We start from the raw sequence: 19,755 nt of genomic DNA, 5'->3' as shown, positions 1-19,755 counted from the left end.
TTGCAACACTTCTATCAGCAGGACAGACATATGCCGCTTATGGAGCTTAGAACGTACAAGAATCAGCCGCGTCTGAAACATTGTAGGTCCAAACCCTCCAGTATGTAATTTTGTGTAGGCGGATGAAGAGAATTCAGTGGCCCTCAACCCATGGTGAGCTGGACAGTGCCTAATCCCACAGTTGAAACACAACCAGATCCTGGGGGCCATTCCTATCGTGTTACGACGCCAGTCCAGAGGTATTCTGACTCATCTGTAATACGAAAACTCCTGGAGTACGTCCATTTCGGCCCCTGGAGCAAATAAACATAGACGAAGAGGGGTTTAGGTTGAACTAGTGTTTTGAAGCTATCTCGGAAAACGACTCCAGTGGGAAGATAGACGTTGTGATGCGCAAGGATTCCTGTTGGCCGCGAAGCCGCGGCCAAGATAACAAGAAGGAGAAAGCACGTCCCTATAACTAACCCATTAATGAGGGGAATAAAGACAACAATAACAAGCTTAAAAAGGCTGTGACTCCTCAGAAATATATTAGAAGTACTCAGACACAATCATCCTATCCATCATCCGCAGACCCTAGCATGGCCCCCGCACTCACCACAGGAGAATCCCCAGACGCAATTATGTCCCAATAGAATAACGATAATCCTATCTTATATACCGATGTCAACACAGAAGAGCTTCAGGCCAAAACATCGAAGTACCTCCTTAACTATGGCACTAAATTCAACAGAGACGTGATCTATGGCAGTAGAGGGCTCTATATATACATAGCCTCCGGACACAAAGTGTTAGACTTCACGTCCGGACAAATGTCCTACTTACTCGGCCACGGGCACCTAGAGATTGTGTAGACAATCACCGACTACGCAGCCTCCCTGGACCACCTCTTCTCGGGTATGGTATCGCCCCTAGTGGTCAGCCTAGGCGAACGTCTCTGCGATCTTCTGCTAATCGGCCTCGACAAAGCCTTCTTCCTCTCCACCGGCGGCGAGAGCAACGAAGCAGCGATAAAGATAGCTAAGGTAGATCGTCGGACTAGGCGGCAGCTAGCATAGCGTAATAGCGTAGGCACTAGGCGCGCAATACCACTTTAGTCGTAAAGGCTAAGGCCTAGTAATACCGGGCATACTAATACTACCGTCGCCGAATATATACCGCTCTATCTTCCGCCGTCTAGACGGATCCTACGACTAGGAGATAGAGATAGAATACGGCTAGCGTATAGTCGATATACAATCGTACGGATCGCTAGCCGCTTGTATTATAGAGTGTATCTAGTCATCGGCTAGTATATACGTCCTACCGCCGGGATATCTCGTAGCTCTAAAGTAGGAGTACGAAAAGCGCGGAATGCTTCTAATCGTTAACGAAGCGCAGACGGGTATCGGTCGGTACAGCGATCTAATAGCTTTTACTTACGAAAACGAAGACGTCGTTCCCGATATCCTCACCCTCAGCAAAACTCTAGGGAATAGCCTACCGCTCGGCGCTGTTCTAACGAGTGATAAGATAGAACACGTATATATTAAGCGGGACTTCTGCTTCTATACGACTTATATTAATGATCCGCTGCCTACTGCCGTAGGCGATAAAGTGCTTGAGATCGTGGTTCGTGATAGGCTAGTTGAGCACTCTCGTGCTATGGGTAAAGTACTCTATGGCCGGCTGAATGCACTTAAGGAGAAGTATAGCTGTATCGGAGATGTCCGTGGCCGCGGACTGATGGCTAGGGTTGAGATTGTTAAGGATCGGGAGACCAAGACGTCTGCGCTGGCTTTGGGTAAGGCGATCGGGGATCGGGCTTACGATTTAGGCTTGTGGGCCAATCTCAGTAGCCATCCTAGCTTTGGGGGTGCCTTTCGCATAGCCCCACCAATAACTATCACCGAGGACCAGCTTGTTGATGGTTTGGACATACTGAAGGAGGCATTTGCAACGACCCCTGGGACGATGCCTGTGTAATGAAGAAATGATGGTTAGCGGTAGGTTTACCTTTTCCAATCATACTTGAAAAAGACACCTAAAGAGACTATGGAAATGATGATAAGGCCGTATAAGCGGCGAACTATACTGGATGACCTTGTAGTTATCTACATAACTAACTAGTGTTTCTATTCCATATTTTGACATTGGATCGAGGAATTGAGGTATTGAAATTTTCCTACGACCAAAGTATAACTTCGATAGTTTTGCCACAATAGTGAAAATCGACGAGTCTCTTCGAATGGATCGAACCAAACAAACTCTTCGCAAAGGTGTCTCATTTTGCCGAGGTGACTAATCACAAGGCGGGACTTAGTGAGATCGGTTTAGCAATTAAATAGATTGCAGCTGACAAGATTAACCCTAATACCTCCACTCTCTGAGATCATTCTGAATCAATATTACCGAGTACAAGATAACTGTCAATGGATAGATAGCATACAATGTGGGAACATAATCGATCCCTGTCTTAGTTATATGAATGTTTCACTTCACGCCCATGGAAATCCAGACACTTTTAGTGGGCTTTGTTCTAGAATTTTAGATACATACGGAGTACTCCGTACGTACTCCGTACCTTTTTGTGGCTGGCGACTGGGCGGGTTCTAATTGCGATCATCTAACCGGCAGCCTATCAGAACCTTTGACAAGACCCACCTTTAATAACCCTTTGTGAGTGGAGAAAATCCCGGTCAATCATTGGCTCGGGACCTTTGATCGGTGCATAGCAACCATGCGGTCAACACCTCGTTGGAGCCATGCCATCACAGGATTGATGTGTTGTCTTGTCTGTGGCAACGTAATCATAGCTATTTATTCATACTGGGTTTGAAACGAGCGAAACCATAGGTGGATCGGTGATCAAATATGGTTGAATTGCAAGAAAAATCTGATTGTCTTGGACAGTTCCAGGAACACGCGATAAGAAACATGGAACGGGGGACGGGTAGAAAGGCTAGTCCCAAGCAAACAAAGTTGATTTATTGGAAATAGCCATGTGGACCAAAGAGGAACCAAGATCTCATTTGCAGAAGCCCAATATTGACCCACTCGTCTAACGCGATGCATGCTTCAGGATGTGCTTATCTAGGATCATCGTGCGTAGAATTGAGAATCGCTAAAGCTCATAACAAGGTTTTTCAAAGGTCTTACTCCATAGGCTTAGCCTAAGCCTGTTTCTTATAATGGCATTTTGGTATATGAGATCCACCTTTCCACCTCTCGACAATCTGCGACGCACACCCTCACAATGCGACCTAGCCTGTCCGTTACCCAGATCGTAGGCGCCAGCCTAGTCGCGAACCAATTTGCGAACGCCTTATTACCGCGGACGAAAATCGACGATGCTTATGACTTTGTGATCGTGGGAGGAGGTCAAGCTGGACTCGTGTTGGGCGCTCGTCTTTCGGAGGATAAAAATCACACTGTACTCGTTCTTGAGTCGGGCGAGAATGGAGACGATTATCGCAAACGCATAGGTGCGTTCAATTATTCGATCCCGACGAGTCATGCGACATTCCTGACGGAAACACAGATACCCCGGCATACTCTTATTTCGACTCTTTATGGACAACGCCCTTGAATTGGGATTTCTACACTGTTGCGCAACCTAATGCAGGCGATCGCATGATTAATTGGCCTCGTGGCAAGGTCCTTGGAGGTTTGTACAGACTTCATATTCGAAAGAACGCGAAACAGAAAATTGACTCCGAGATATAGGCAGTTCCGCCATCAATGGACTATATATGACCCGTCCGGGTGAAGATGAGATCAATGCCTGGAAAGATATACTCGGAGACATGGATGGTGCGGATAACTGGTCGTGGGACTCATTCTTCGCTGCTATGAAGAAAAGCGAGAGTTTCACTCCTCCCGTTGATGATGTGATTGACGAGGCTGGAATCGTCTGGAATGCGTCAAATCACGGCACTAACGGGCCGATCCATACATCATACCCCGACTAGTATGCCGAAGCCTGTTCTCTAGAATTGACCGATAAGGCTAACACATTCCTAGTACATTCCCCGAAGTGGGCGACTGGTTAACGTCACTCCAGGCCATGGGAATTCATATTTCCGCCAATATGTACGGAGGTGAAAACTTGGGCGCTGACGTCTCAACATCCTGCATCAACCCATCAAATTGGACGCGGTCCTATAGTCGTTCTGGTTATCTCGATCCGCTTGCAGACCGGGGCAACTACGATGTATTGGCGAATGCGCATGTGACTCGCCTTGTTTTTGACAACTCTACATCTTCCGGCAAGAAAACAGCAGGTGCTGTTGAATACACAACTGATAGCGGATCAACGAAACTGAAGGTTAAGGTTAACAAGGAAGTCATCCTTGCGGGTGGCACTATCGGCAGCCCGGCTGTATTGCTCCATAGCGGTGTCGGCCCCAAAGACGTCCTCTCTGACGCTGGTGTTGACCTTGTATCGGAACTTCCCGGCGTCGGTCAACACCTTCAAGACCATTTCGTGAGTGCGCTTCTTATCCATAAGATGAGCATGTAACTGACTTCATTGCACAGAGTGCCACAGTGAAATGGAGCACGAATGTGGACACCGCAGGTTCCATCTTTTATAACAACGGCAAAGATAAGGTGTGTCCTGCGTATCCTTCGTCCACCGAGTCCGTACGCTAATTCCCGCAGAATGATTCCAAGTTCCTCACTTATATCGATTCCGCTGTTGCCTACGTGAACGCCACCGATATGTACGGCAGTAAGGTTGATGAGTATGAGTCGAAATTCCTCGCTTCAATCGATCAGTATGCGCCAAACACGACTTACGACGATGGCGTGCTCGTCGGCTACAAGGCAATCTGTGACACAACGTCGAAGATCTTCGAAACTCCAACGGGTCAAATCGAGCTTCTGTTCATGAACAGCGATGCAAACGGCGATATCGGCATCACAGCTGCCCTCCAACACCCATTCAGCCACGGTCGTATCTACATCAACTCTTCGAACCCGATGGACTTCCCCGTCATCGACCCGAATTACCTGGGCAACCCAGCTGGTGTGTACCCCCTGCAACCGACCTCCAATCAAAACTCTCCAATGCTGACAATAACGCAGACGCCGAGATCCTCCTCGCCGGCATTAAGCTCGCCCGTCAACTAGGCCAAACCAGCCCGATGAGCAAAGTCCTCACAAAAGAAACCACCCCGGGCTCAAGCGTGCAGAGCGACGACGACTGGATAGAATGGCTACGCAAGTCAGCCGGCACGGAGTTCCACCCGTCCTCGTCATGCGCAATGCTGCCAGAGGAACAGGGTGGTGTGGTCGACGCCAACCTGCTCGTATACGGCCTTTCAAATGTGCGTGTTGCAGATGCCAGTGTCATCCCTATCGCCTTGTCTACACACTTGATGTCCTCGACATACGGTGTCGCTGAGCAAGCGAGCGATATCATTCGCGAATACTACAACTTGCCAACCAAGCCCGAGTCGGCTTTCAATGGGTCGACTTCTACACCTTCCAGCACCGCGGCTACCGCGAAGAAGAGTGGTACTGCGAAGAGCAATGGCAGTCCCGCTGGTCATGGCGGCGTTGCTTTCTCGCCTGCGTGGACCTCTCTTCTTGTTTCTGTACATGCTGTTGTTGGCTACGGCCTCTATCTCTAAGCTGGTGTTTGTGTTTGATGGTAATAGTAATGATAATCCGTGCTGGTTGGAATCCGGCATTGGCATTTATGAAGTTTAATGTCTGCAATGTGTTGGAGTATCTCGGGAAAAGGGGAACTGGAAGTGTTTCTTTATAATTTAGATACCTGCCTCTTTAGAGTCTGTTACATAGTCTAAATCATGTGAACATATACATCTGACCTGTGCAACAGCTATAATATCAAGGCTTTCCATGTATGTCATGCAAAGACCTCAAATCTTTGACTTGCTATTCACAACCACAAAGGTCCCATCCTCCCTAACCTCAAAATCCTTACCACGCTCCCACCCAACCCACTCCCTAAGCGTATTAACACCCCCATCTCCAGGTAACATTCCACCACCCGTCCACCCACCGTTATCCGCCTGAATCGGGACCGCAGGTGTACTAACCAGATGTACCACAGGCCGCTGCTCATACCCATCCTCCTGAAGCTCACGCTGCTCCAAAACAGGCGTAGCACAAGCATCCGTACCATCAAAAACAGCCTCCCATTCTGCGCGCGTCTTCTCTTTAAATTTCCTGGTGAAGATCTCCCTCAACACTGGCCACTCCTTCCTATCCTCCCTCTTCGGCAACTCCCCAATCTCAAACCCCAATCCCCGCACCAACGCCACATAAAACTGCGGCTCCAAAGCCCCGACCGCAAAGTACCGCCTAGCATCCTTAGTCTCGTACGTATCATAATACGGACACCCCCCATCGAGCAAATTCTCTCCACGCGGCTCCGCCCACGCAGGAGTATTCCTCCCGAGTCGCGGGAACGTAGCAAGATACGCCGAGCCATCAACCATATTCGCCTCGACGACCTGGCCGCGTCCTGTATGGGAGCGGGAGATAAGTGCAAGCAAGATCCCCTGGAAACAGACAGCGCCGCCGCCGGCGAAATCACCGAGGATGTTACCTGGGGCGTGGGGCTTTTCTGCTGCGCGGCCGAGCATCGACAGCACTCCCGAGACGGCGAGGTAGTTTATGTCGTGGCCGGCCATGTCTTTGTATTTCCCGTCGCGGCGGAAGCCGGTCATTCGGGCGACAATTAGGCGGGGGGTTGTGTTTTAGAAGGACTTCTGTTGGGGAGAGGCCGAGGCGTTCGAGGACGCCGGGGCGGAAAGGGTCGATTAAGATGTCGGCTGTTGTGAGGAGGCGGAGGAGGATATTTAGGGAGGTTTGGGAGCGTAAGTCGAGGGTTATGGAGGTTTTATTGCGGGTTAGTTGGTCACCGCTTATGGAGTTGGGTCGGTCTATGCGGAGGACTGAGGCGCCGAAGTCGGCTAGGAGGAGGCCTGCGAATGGGCCTGGGAGTGGTTGTTAATTGTGATTGTTGTGTTTTCTGGGGTTAATTGCGTACCAGGAGCTAGGCCTGCTAGCTCAATGACTTTGATTCCCTTCAATGGTGACATTCTTTGCATTGCATATGGAGACAATGAAGTTCCAAGGTGAGGTACCTCCAGGGCTGTTAAATAATTCTCCGCATCCGAGGTCCGATATCAGAATGCGGGGAAATTGTTGCACACTGGCACAACTATGCACTTCATACTATTCATTATTTTGGCATTTGATCATTTGAGCTCGAAAATAATTGATAAAATGTGCTGGAAAAAGAGATATAAAGACATCTCTAATTTGATTCTGCAGCGGCATAGGGGCCAGGGTTACTTTCTGATTTAATACATACAATGGTGCCTTAATGCCTTAATCTGGTCTGGTATGGCAGGAAAATCAAGATACCAAAATTACAATTACAGAGAATGCCTACCTTCCAACAATATACGCTGGGATATAGGTTAAGATGAGGCAATTTGAAGGTATGGAAAACCTCTAAATAGTATGCAGTATCGACCTCGGGCTTACTTATCATGGGAGATGGCAGTAGTGCTTTTTTACAGCTTATCGATCGGAGAGGTAGACACAGGTGGTTATCCGAGGGCTCGCTTGGGCCTTGCCTGCATGCATCAAACTTCGGCCGTGGATATTTCGGCTTCGGCCGCATAGGATTGAATGCGATTGATGGATGACCGGGGAAAAGTGGTCAGTGTATCATGTGACGTAATGGTCTCGTCTATGACAGAAATCTGTCTGTATTGCAGTGTAATCAACTGAAATGACAAGACCCGCTGTTTCAACAATCTGAGCGGTAATGATGACTAAACGTAATAAATGGTATGCCTGGTACTCGAAATCACAGGATCTTCATGGTATAATACCATGTAAATGACGTTGACATACCTAGGTACTTATAGGATCCGCCGCTTACCAAGCAACCAATCAATAACTAGTTAACTAAACCATGGCCATGAAAATCAACCAACTCAACCCACATGGGCAGTTTCACATCATCGCCAACTCTCAGAAGAAGACACCACAATGACAGAATTCCCCCCAGCCAGCCTCAAACCGCTCATTCTAGAGATCTTCAGCCTCTTAAGAGTCCGGAATGAAAGCGTTTCTGTTGCTGAGACCGTACGTGGATCCTTCCTATCATTCTCTATGCCTCTTTGGACTGATATAAATGTTTCTGATATCTCCATAACAGGCTGCAGGTGGTCTCATCTCCGCGTTACTCCTCTCCACTCCCGGCGCATCAGCCATATATAAAGGTGGACTTGTTGTCTATACCTTAGAATCCCGCCTTGCGTTTGCAGGCTGGACACCAGCAGAACTAGAAACCTACGCCGGACCCACGACGGAGATTGTCGCTAATATGGCTGATCATACCCGGTGCACCCTAAACTCGACTTACGCAGTGTGTGAAAGCGGCACAGCTGGGCCGACGGGCGGGACGGAGAGAAATCGGACTCCGTAAGTAAACGTCTTTCTATGGGCTCTATTTATCTAAGACTTTGCAGTGGCTACGTAGCTGTGGCTGTATCGACCGCACAGGGAAATTATACACGAGAGATCGAGACGGGAAGTAACGATCGATCAGAGAATATGGTTGCGTTTGCGAGGGAAGCGTTGAAGTTGCTGAGAGATGTAATAACCCAGACTAAGCCGCCATCTAGCTAAACTGGTATCGTTTCTGTTCATTAAGAATCCGTCGATGCCTTTTGACGATTGAATAATGATTAATTCAACCGCTTTTGAGCAACACGTAGGAAATCGTCAAACTTTGTGGTAGGACCTTACAGGAAGGTACCTAGGTAGTTTGATAGTTAGTAACTAGTTAGTTATAACTACAACAGCCTACCCTATAAAGATTCACAAATACCCCTAAAGTAGCGGTGTAGAGACCTGCATAATTTAAGCCTAATTTAATTTAGTCCCATGTATTCAACCTATATGGCTACTAGCTACCCGTAAGCGACCACCGGGGGTGGATACGCATACAGGTGATATTTTGCTGAGCTTAGCAGAAGCAAATCCGGGCCGGATGCGAGTTAAGATGGCCCACCAGGCTGGTAGCTTGTTCCTCCTGACCTGGGTTATGATCTTGGGCAGCCGGGAGTAGTGGGGATTGCGTTGTCGCGATTTGTGGCGGATTGGCACCACGTGGATCCAAATGGGAGGATCAGACGGATTCGCTTCGGGCAGGAATTTAGTCAAGAAGGTCCGATACTCCGTAGAAAGAGTAGAAAGGGCAGAGATCAAAAAGCGGCAAGAGGTGAGCACTAAAATGGAAGGAGAAAGGTCTCAAGTGCCAGGCATTATCCGATACATAGGTATGCATGTTTCCGAGGTTCGCTACTGCCAGCAGGACCACCGGTATAAATAACCTTAGAAGTGAATAGCATCGAAGGGTTGCAAGGTCGTAGAAAAATATAAGTTAATATGGTATTTTTATACAAAGAGCATATCTGCATATTGTAGATAGTAAAACAAGCAAAAATAAATGAAAAAGAGGTCAGATTCGACAGCGACACCTTGAAATGGATATCATTAGGAGATTGAGAAAAACGGAATCGACCGCTCGCAAAACTTCTATTCGAAGATGCGAGGGTCTCACCACTACTGACCAGAGTAAATCACAAAATATAAGGCCAAGAGGTATTGAATCACTCCAGAGACTGGAGATCGGATAAAAGAGAATATATAATAAAGACACTATCGTAAAGAAAGAAAAAGCAACCAGTCGCTAGGAAGGACCGGTTCTTGAGATCAGCATCGTGAGATCAATCATATCGCGTAGATTATGAGATCATGCTGTCCAGCCAAGTGGGCAGCTTCACAGAATCATGAACATCGAAAGGGCGACGGCGAGGACGCCACCGAAGAGGCCGGCCACGTTGGAGCGTGAGGCCGCACCGGGGTAGACCGGGGAGACGCCCACGGGGTTGCTGGTGGGCTCTGCGGTTGTACCCGTGACGGTGGTTGTGACGGCAGTGCGCGAGGGCGAGGGGTGGAACACGATGCTGGACGACGGTCTGCCAGCGTGGAAGCCTCCGGCTCCATTGTTGGGGACGGGCTTGGAGGAAGGAGATGGCACCACGGGGGCGACGCCAGGCACTGTAGCCTCGCCGGTAGATCCAGAGCCTGAGCCTGAGCCTTCACTGTTTCCAGAGGAGCCGGGACCAAAGCCAGGGGTAGAGCCAGCGCCAGAGCCCTCACCGTTTCCAGAGGAACCGGAGCCAGAGCCGGAGCCAGCACCAGGAACAATGGCAGTAGCGGTGGGGGCCGGGATGGTCAGGGTTACGGTGCTACCGGTAGGGCCACAGTACTTGCAGAAGGCGTCAGTGGTGGTGTATCCCTCAGGCACCGAAGGGGCAGTGTGCTGCGACACAGCCTCGGTAGTAGTGGTAGCAGTAGCAACGGGCTTGGTGAGGGTCACGGTAGTAGGGGTAGCGGCGCAGTGGGTGCAGACAGTGACGGTAGTAGTCCAGCCTTCAGGGATGTCGGCAGTGGAAGTGGCAGGGCCGGAAGTAGGGGCGGTGATCCCGGCGGTGCCAGTGGCGGTGGGAGTGGCGGGTGAGTCACCAGGACACCAGGTCTTGGTAATGGTGGTGGTGATGGTGGTGAAGCCAGTTGGGCAAATATCAACGTAGGAGGTCACGATGATGGTTGTGGTGGTACCCGGAGCCAAAGAGGAAGGCGAGCCAGTGACGGAGGGAGTGGCGGTGATACCAGCGGGGGCCGTGGTGGTCTCACTGCCAGTAGACTTGGAGCCTCCGGTAGTGTTGTCGCCAGTAGGCTTAGAGCCGCCTGTGGTGTTGTCACCGGTAGGCTTGGAGCTTCCAGTAGTCTCGTCGCTGGAAGACGGGACACCGGTCGAGATGGTGCCTTCGCTAGTGGAAGAAGAGGCGCCAGACTCGATCGCAGAAGAGACAGTGGCGGTGCTAGAGGAGTGGCCCGAGGTGAGGGGAGTGGAGCTTGGAACAGTGACGGTATGGGCGTGGGTGTGTGTGTGGGAGCCGTGTCCATGTCCGTGTCCGTGGCCATGCGAGCTGTGGGTGGGCTTTCCAGTGGCGGAGGGGTGTCCAGATGAAGCGGAAGGACTAGCAGTCACAGAGCTGATAGGGACGCTGGAAGGAGACTCGCTGGAAGGAGCGGCGGTGCTGGAAGAAGCAACCGACGTGGAAGAAGCAACCGACGTGGAAGAAGCAACCGACGTGGAAGAAGCAACCGACGTGGAAGAAGCAACCGAGGTGGAAGAAGCAACCGAGGTGGAAGAAGCAACCGAGGTGGAAGAAGCAACCGACGTGGAAGAAGCAACCGAGGTGGAAGAAGCGGAGACAGAGGTGGACGAAGCAACGGAGCTGGAAGGAGCGGCGGTGCTGGAAGAAGCAACCGACGTGGAAGAAGCAACCGAGGTGGAAGAAGCGACCGCGGTGGAAGTGGTGGAAGGTGGGACAGTCGAAGACGAAACAGGAGGCACAGTTGAGGAATGGGTTGGGGTAACGGTCGTAGATGTGACAGGGAGAGGAGCGCAATCGTACAGAATCTCCTTGATGTGCTCACTGTATGTTTCTCCATCGATGACATTGTTGTCACCGGCGGTGGCCTCCCAAAGCATAATACCACCGAAGTGCTTGGGGTGCTTGTCCATGTAGGTCTTGACGAGGGGCTTCACCTCGTCGGGGGTCAGGTAGAATCCAGCGTTAGCGGCAGCCTCGGAAGCGGGAAGACCGATGAACAGCTTAGTATTGGGGTTGGCGCTCTTCTCGATGACACCAACCCAGTCATCGAAGTTGAACTTGCCGGTCCCATGGACATAGTCCGCAGCAGAACAACCCTGGGTATTGTAAAACTGAACCCAGAGGAAATCAAAGTACGAATTGGCAATGGCGTCGCTGAGCTGAGCATCGGGGATGGGGCACTGGGGAGCACCGGAGATGTAGTATGTTTGCTCGGTGCTCGTGGCGTAATGCTCCCGCAGACGATTGATCATGGCAGCGTATCCTAGATCGCGGTGTTAGAGATAGTATGATGAGGAAGTTAGAGGGTTATGGGAACATACCAACTCCTCCGTTGTACTCGATATCAAAGTCAAATCCATCAACTGAGGCGGTGAGGAATGGACGAGGGTAAAGTAGGCCAAGCATGGTATCGGTCCAACCCAATGAAGAAAGAACTGAATTGTAAGGACCGAAGGAGTACCACAGGAAATCCGCAAACCATTCACCGGTGGCATCGTCTGGGAGAGACTGGGATGTGGCACTACCACCCCCGATGGACAGCAGGACTGTCTTGCCGGCAGCCTTGCAGCTGGGGATATCCTGCCAGATCTGGTGGCAGCCACTAAGCAGTTCGGTACCGGGGAAAAAGGCGCCATCACACTGATTGGCAAAGTTGGAACCAGGGAAGTCGCCCACATGTTGGGGGAACTGATTAATGAACCCGATGTTGATGATGTCCGAAGTGGTCTGTTCACAGAAATGCTTGAGCCGGGGCTGGTTATTACCTTGTCCATAGTAGACAGCAACATTATTCTTCAGACTGGCATCGACAGCAATAGCAGACGATGCAAAGAGTGACAGGGCCGACACGGCGGCAAGAGACTTGAACGTCATAGCTAGAAATGAATGTAGTAATTATATGCAATAATTAGATGCAACACAAATCTCTGGTTAACCCGATAAAAGGAATGGCAGGTTAGCTCGCGAACAACGAGAGGACGCAGACAAATATCTGCTTGGAAAGTTTTCCAAAGAGCTCAAAATGAGAGTGTTGATGGTCGAAAGAAAATGCAACAAGTCTCCGGGGGAAAAGAGACTGAAATACATCGAGCGCCAGCTGGGGGATATTCATCTCCGCCCCCTGGAGCAGATGCCGACCTCCGACATGGTGCACACTAATCAGAAAGGAGAATAGAGCTATCAAAGCGTGGAAATGAGAGCGCATGATATCCGGATGATTCCACGACTCATAGGTCAATGCCACTCCGAAGGCACTCCACCGGTGCAGGGCAACCCCAACACAGAGTTGCAAGGTGGATTCAAATCTGGATAGTGTGAACGCTAGACCCTGGGGCGAACCAAATCTATTCACACCAGCGATGATGCTAAATCCATGGCAACGCAACGTGAAAGTGGTGTGGACCAGCTTTTCCACTGTAGACTGGTGACAGGCCAGACGCAGGTATAATAAGACCATGCAGCCAGTGGCGTAAAAGAGTCACATCCGAGTAAGAAATGAATCAGCCATCAGCCATAACAGGCTTTGTTTGGAGAGGGGTATGTGCTGGCCCCGTGCCTATTCCGGCCTATCTCGGCGCAGTAAAATTGCAAGAGCCGCATAAAAGAGGCTAAAAGACCCTAACTGACTCTAGCCGCATTAGCATGGGGTCATGACTGGAGAGGGGGAGTTGGCTTGATACACAAAATCCAATCATAGCCTATCGCTTAGGCACTAGAGCAGGGATACCTCGGGGCCCACCGACCAGTGTATATTGTCCGCTAAATCCGAGAGATGGACAACATATTGACGCGGGAAGGTAGGAGGGTAGAACAAAAGAATATTCATTTGACAAGTCACAAGTGTTTGCATCAACTAGTAGAATAGTTAGAATGTACAGATGAGTGTAACAGGTTAGAAGAATATGGGTTGAAGTGTTGTGAATGTCTTCCAAATCAAGGAGTTCACAGACTGCCCGAGACTAAAAAACTTAATAAGCCAACGCTAAACCCTCGAGGGTTACAGAGTGGGGCAGACCAGTTCCAGGTACGCCAATCATGGGTGCCGATCCGGGAAGAAGCCGGATCACCATTTCTATTTGCTTACGGCAATCACAGCAATGACAACAATCACAGCAATCACGGCACTCATGGCACTTTAAGATTGGTGTCTCATTTCATTTCAAATTGAGCGCCTCAAGTCCCCCTTAGTTTGGTGACCTAAACTCATCTTGAGAGATGTAACTCTGTGCAAGATACGGAGTACAGTGCGTTGGACACGTTCTAGCCCACGGCCTCCAAACTTCCACGTTATATTTTCACTTTTAATTCCCGGTTTATGCAAGGTACCCATGTGTGCCTCGGAGATATGCCCGTTCTAAGGGCATGTTTAGGCGACAATAACGCCACTTATCATCATGCCTGATTGCTCACTATTGAAACGCTAGCCAATCTTGGATGTGCGCAATTTACAAATAGAGTATGGGCACCAGTGAAAAATGAAGCCAGAAACGGTCGCCTTTCCTATAACTTCGAGGAGCGAGCCCCCACCTTGACCGCCTCCCTGTATGTACCACCACTATTCTGCCTAGATGCACCCACATTATTAGTCATCATCCAGCCCTATCGAGATGTAGGGCTAACTAGATGTGGGTTCTTCCTTACTTCAACGCTTGTTCCCTCCGTTTTCACTGGCGACCAAAACGATGCCAAGAATGGCTCTCTGCAGCCGAATTCAAATTCCCTCCCTTTACGACCGGTCTGATCGAGCACTTACAAGATACCTGTCTTCTCCCTGTCTCTCCCTCGCTGTTCTTGTTCGCCATTCTGCAACCCTTCCAGTCCAACTTGTCTAGAAGCTTTCGTATGCATATGTCCGGGGGTTAATGGTGATTTAAAAAGGCGGGCATTCCATCCCAAACGATTAACCCTCGAATATTAGAGCGCATCGTCGGCTTTTGTGAGAAGAATCCAGCAACATACCTGCTGACAGTTACAATATATGTTGTCAAATGCGCCAGATGATAGACTCTTGACCCTTTGAGCAGCAGTAATGGTTCACAGTTAGGGGGACTAAGCAGGAATTATCGCCATTCAACTAGGAACATATCACTCGATATCGATTTGAAGGTGTTGAATACCAAATACATGCAGGTCTTATGATAGGCCAACCTACAACAGCGTCAACTCCTAAAGTCAGCCTCGCGCAAGCCTACAGTTTGTAAGCTGTTCCTTTGTTTCAGGGCATTATTTCACCGTTGCATTTGGCCGTTCATTCCTATGAATCCTATCTTTAAATGGTCTTTACTATATATTATTTACGACGGAAATCTCAGTGTATAACAATGTATAACTAGTATAACTAGATCAATGATATGTGAGACTAACTTAAATGGCACACGAGAGAAGTTCACTTGAGACAAACTGACTAGTAATTTCAATATCCATCAATTGGCGGCCCTATGATTTTCCTGGTTTCAATAATTGCCCTATGATATTCGAAATGCGATATTTTCCAAACTCTTATATCTGAACCACGTTTTATTTCTTTGCCCTCAATATCCATTAGTAATGGTTTTGAACCTTACATAATATAACAATTTTAAGAAAATCCAAAAGCTGCATTTTTATAGAATTGAAAATTATGTCAAAGTGCAGGGTTGCATACATGGGATGATACCATGGAAGATTATGTAATCATGCTTAGTAATAACCGCACAGAAACAGCAGTTTCTATTATGTAGAAAATGCAGAGTTCTCCATATCAGCCCTAAGGTGCATACATTTCAATACGTCAGATTTCTGTCAGTTATGAGCCCGGCTTTGTTCCATTAAACATCAATTCAAAGATCAACCCTGCTTCCAATCGATACTAAGGTAATTTACCTAGCGACGAAGCAACCCCTAAATCGAAGAAAGAATCGGAAATCTGTCAACAACAATCATAGCCGATTATCTCTCCGCGGGTCCATCCTCCCGCGTTATCCTTAAGGACACCGAAACTTAGGATATATAGATCGCTAATATCGAATCGATTGTAGTACAATTTGACGTTTAGGAGCTATATGATCCTAGTAAGGAATAAGAACCGGAGATACGGAAAGCTCCGGTAGAGATTATATCGATTAAAGAAGCGGAGAAGAAGTATAGCGATAAATAGGTCGATACTTATAAAGTAATTTAATCGAACTAGTCGATAAAGAACACGCTCTATACCTAGGAAAAGAAGGGGTTAAGTATAATTATAACGGCAATCCGGAATAGCGTTTACGTGAACTTCTAGCCGTTCATTATAGACTATAAGACTCTATATAGTCTACTCCGAAACCTTCGAGAAAGGTTCGCCTCGGAGTATAATCCGACCTATTCTACTAGGCTCTATTAATAATAGAGAAGCCTAGATAAAGGGTTAGATAAAAATATAAATATTAACAAATAGTTATTAAACTAGGAGATAGTTTAATTAAGCTATAAAAGAATAGGAATACTAGAAGTAAATAATACTTCGACTTAGTTCCTTAATACTATCTTAATAATATTACCTAGATTCTACGAGATATAGACTCTAAGACTATAAGATAAAGAAGATATCGGATTTACTAAGCTTCTTAACCGGTATCGAGCTTACTAGAAGATCACTTATAGTAAGCTAATTACTAATCAACGGGGTATTTTTAAAGCTACTTTTTCGACTTAGTAAGGCTACGAAGAAGTAAAGCTAGCTAAGATAAAGTCAGCTAATATAAAATTAGCTAGAGAAGAACTACCGTTTAAATTAAAGCTATATCTATATAGATAGAACTATAGATAGTACCTACCTTAGAAGTATTAGGACGTCTTTAATAAGGACAAACCTTCTAGGTATACTAGAAACAAAGAAGCTAAGTAGAAATAGGAGAAAGCTATAAAGGCTAACCCTACTTAGAAGGCCTAGGTTGATAAGAGATATTAAGAAAACCTATAGGGAAAGGCAGCGTAGTAAGTAAATACTACCCTTAATAACGAAGATAACTTATTATATAGGTTCTTCTCTATATAAGCTACTAAGCTATAGGCCGGCGTACTAAAGGTAGGTAAGCCTTAGGAAACTAAGCTATAGGCCGGCGGGCCTTAGGTAAGCAAGCCCTAGACAAGTAAGCCGGCGGCTAGTAAGTAAGCTATTCTAACCTCTACTACCGTTATATCTACCTAAATCTATAAAGCCGAACTAATTAGACGGAGATAGGTAGTCGACACCGGAATGTAGATATATATATATAATAATCGGGAGTTATTTAAAACTTTCGAAGATATATAGAGTAGTATTAGGGTAGGAGATACGGAAACGAGTATTAATAGGGTAGGCACTATAGTAATCTATAGTATTAGCCCTATTAATAGAAAAGTAGTTAAATAAAGTTATATAACACTAAGTACTCGCCTAATTTCTATAGTAATCTAATATCTAATAGGTTAATAATAAAAGCGGGGCTAGTAATAAACTTCCGGAAGAACTATATTAAATTAACTAAGAAACCGGTATACTAAGTATATTAGGATTAGAAGTTAATATAATTAAAATAACTAACTAGAGAAGGATTAGCCTTTGCTATAAAGAAGTTAGTAAGTAAGCTAAAGTTAAAAGCTTTAATCTAAACTTAGTATAGACGCCTAGGCTATATTAGTTAGTAACGTCTTACTAAGCTAGTAGAGATAACTAAGGGGATTACTATTAAAAGCAACCCTAGTAAGAACGAAACGTAGGTATATAAAGCTTATTAATTAGTAGATACCCCGAAGTAGATCTCTCGCCGGAAGATAGGAGAGATATATAGTATCTTCGGAAGGGTCTATTTCGACCTAGTATAGAATTAAGTAGCTTATAATAGGTATATTTAGTTAACGTATTTTTACTTTAATAGTATTAGATATTATTTTATCTTTACTTATACTAAGAAGAACGATTACTAGATTATTATTAGGAAGTTCTTAGTATTAATTAAGAACTAGCTAAAGATCGAGATTAGAGTATTCTACTATAATAATAAGCGGAGTATAGGTCTTAAAGTTAAAATAATAATAGAAGCCGAGGGATATATAATTAAGCATTCGCTAGCTAGCTTACCGGAGATAAATAGTCCTACCGAGAGATCTAAGGGGATAGTAGTAAGAACTACTAGAGTTCTAATTAATAATATAGATCTCCCTAAGAACCTATAGCTAGAGGTAATATATATAGTAGTATATATCCTTAATAGGACTCTAATAAAGATTAGAGATTAATAGATTATACCTTAGAAAGAACTAATAAAGTATACCGTACTAGATAGTATCTATTACTAAAAGATCAACCTTTTAAATATAAGGTTATATAGCTATCTAACGTACTCGAGAATTATTAAGAGAGTACAATTAGATAAGATAGTACCTAGAGTAGAGATAGGATATCTCGTAGGGTATATCTCTAAGAACCTATATAAGATATAGTTCCCCTATAAAGGCCGTAATAGAAGGGTAGACGTCGTTAGAGATACCGTTTTCGATAAATTAAGGAGGTATTCGAAATCGATACCTAAGGAAGAAGATACTATTAGTACTATAATAGATAGACTAGGCATATAGCTATAGGTACTTACTAATAATAAAGTATAGGCTAAGATCAGTACCTAGATAGAGATACCTAGATCGATAGCTAAGATAGCACTATATAATAAAACTAAGTATACTGAATAAGCTAGAGATAATACGGCTAATACAGCTAAGTTAGCTAATATAGCTAATAATATAGTTAATACAGCTAATAATATAGCTAATAATATAGATAATAGAGATAATAAAGAGGTTAGGTATAGAATACCACTATAGGTTAGAAAGGAAGTAGCTAGATTGCCTACCCTATAGTTAATAATTAGACTAAGGGAGTAAACAAAAGAGCAAATAATAGGAAAGCAAACAAATCTATAGAGAGGCCTACTAGGAAGCTTCTTAGATATACTATTATCTCTACTACTATTAAGATCATTATTATTACTATTAAACCCTCCGATTCTATCAAATCTATCAATTCTATTAAATCTAGAACCTAGAGAAGCACTATTATCGTCGCTAGATCCGATCTCCGTGATCCCGTTAATCGAAACTAGGAGGGTAGATAGGGATATAAAAATAAGTAATAACGAAGTAGAGATAGAGAGATAGCTATAAAAGGAAATAGTATACTCGCCGTCACCGGCACTATCACTATCCTATCGAGAGCAGTCCTATCGAGAGTAGTCCTATCGAGACTACCGAGCGTTATCCTAACTATTATTATTATCCTAACGAGTATTAAGGGATATATTAGGTAATATCGATATATTAAATATTATTACCGGTAGTAGATCTAGGAGACTAAGGACGGATCTAGATTATACTATATACCTATCTCTCGATAATAATCAAAATAATCTACTAAGCTTACTTTATACCTTCTCTATAGGTATAAGTAAAAGATTCGATAAGAAGCTTTACCGAGATAAACTACCCCTACTATTAGAGAACTAGGCATAGATTAAGAAGCACCGGTTCGGAGAAGGATTTATAGTAGCGGTAAGCTTCGAAGTCTAGATACTTAAGAAGAAAGAAACCTATACTAAAGTGCCTATTCCGAATCAAAGTTAGAGAGGAATCTAGATACTACCTTTAAAATAAGTCTTTACCTATAAATTCGATATAGATAGATTTCTTAAGAAGTTTAAAGCGAGAATCTACGTTAAAGGTAATCTTTAATAGATATCGATAGAAGAGAAAAGGGTAGCTACCCTAGCTATTAAAATAGCGAGAGTAATCTTTATCTTAGTAGTAGTATTCAATCTTAATATAATATAAAGAGACGTGGTTACTATATTTCTAAACTCCGTGCTCTAAAGTAAGGTTTATACTAAGTGCCTATAAGGATTCGAAGTATAAGATTAATACTAGCTACTCTATAGAGCTCTCTATAGCTTACAAATATCACTAAGATTATAGTAGTAAGAAGTAATAAGGATACTAGTAAAGCTAGATCTTACCCTAGTACCGGAAGATCCGTATATCT

At 45.7% G+C, this 19,755-nt stretch overlaps 5 protein-coding genes across 5 annotated transcripts; 3 read left to right on the top strand and 2 right to left on the bottom strand.

Moving 5' to 3' along the window:
* Positions 1-1,353: 1,353 nt before the first annotated feature.
* Positions 1,354-1,870, top strand: N7516_008848 (Pyridoxal phosphate-dependent transferase major region subdomain 2; the record flags this gene model as incomplete). The annotated part of the gene is made up of 2 exons (XM_057221567.1): positions 1,354-1,783; positions 1,839-1,870. 2 exons carry the CDS (start codon positions 1,354-1,356, stop codon positions 1,868-1,870), a joined length of 462 nt encoding a protein of 153 aa, XP_057071839.1.
* A 1,365-nt stretch (positions 1,871-3,235) lies between these two features.
* N7516_008847 (GMC family oxidoreductase) lies at positions 3,236-5,615 on the top strand (the record flags this gene model as incomplete). Its single annotated transcript, XM_057221566.1, has 7 exons — positions 3,236-3,464; positions 3,521-3,646; positions 3,706-3,949; positions 4,003-4,465; positions 4,519-4,590; positions 4,642-5,008; positions 5,068-5,615. 7 exons carry the CDS (start codon positions 3,236-3,238, stop codon positions 5,613-5,615), a joined length of 2,049 nt encoding a protein of 682 aa, XP_057071838.1.
* Positions 5,616-5,867: 252 nt separating this feature from the next.
* On the bottom strand, positions 5,868-7,055 carry N7516_008846 (uncharacterized protein; the record flags this gene model as incomplete). Its single annotated transcript, XM_057221565.1, is given in 3 exon segments — positions 5,868-6,604; positions 6,615-6,950; positions 7,004-7,055. The coding sequence occupies 3 exon segments, from the start codon at positions 7,053-7,055 to the stop codon at positions 5,868-5,870; spliced, it is 1,125 nt and encodes a 374-aa protein (XP_057071837.1).
* Positions 7,056-8,019: 964 nt separating this feature from the next.
* N7516_008845 (CinA family protein) lies at positions 8,020-8,661 on the top strand (the record flags this gene model as incomplete). The annotated part of the gene is made up of 3 exons (XM_057221564.1): positions 8,020-8,115; positions 8,189-8,454; positions 8,502-8,661. 3 exons carry the CDS (start codon positions 8,020-8,022, stop codon positions 8,659-8,661), a joined length of 522 nt encoding a protein of 173 aa, XP_057071836.1.
* Positions 8,662-9,817: 1,156 nt separating this feature from the next.
* chiA1 (class III chitinase ChiA1) lies at positions 9,818-12,599 on the bottom strand (the record flags this gene model as incomplete). The annotated part of the gene is made up of 2 exons (XM_057221563.1): positions 9,818-11,988; positions 12,047-12,599. The coding sequence occupies 2 exons, from the start codon at positions 12,597-12,599 to the stop codon at positions 9,818-9,820; spliced, it is 2,724 nt and encodes a 907-aa protein (XP_057071835.1).
* Between the last annotated feature and the right edge of the window lie 7,156 nt (positions 12,600-19,755).

This window comes from Penicillium verrucosum, assembly GCF_028828655.1.
Source record: "Penicillium verrucosum strain IBT 35672 chromosome Unknown utg000003l_segment0_segment0, whole genome shotgun sequence".
NCBI classification, from domain to species: domain Eukaryota; kingdom Fungi; phylum Ascomycota; class Eurotiomycetes; order Eurotiales; family Aspergillaceae; genus Penicillium; species Penicillium verrucosum.
The sequence above is the reverse complement of the archived record's forward strand: the minus strand, read 5'-3'. Positions and strand labels throughout refer to the sequence as shown.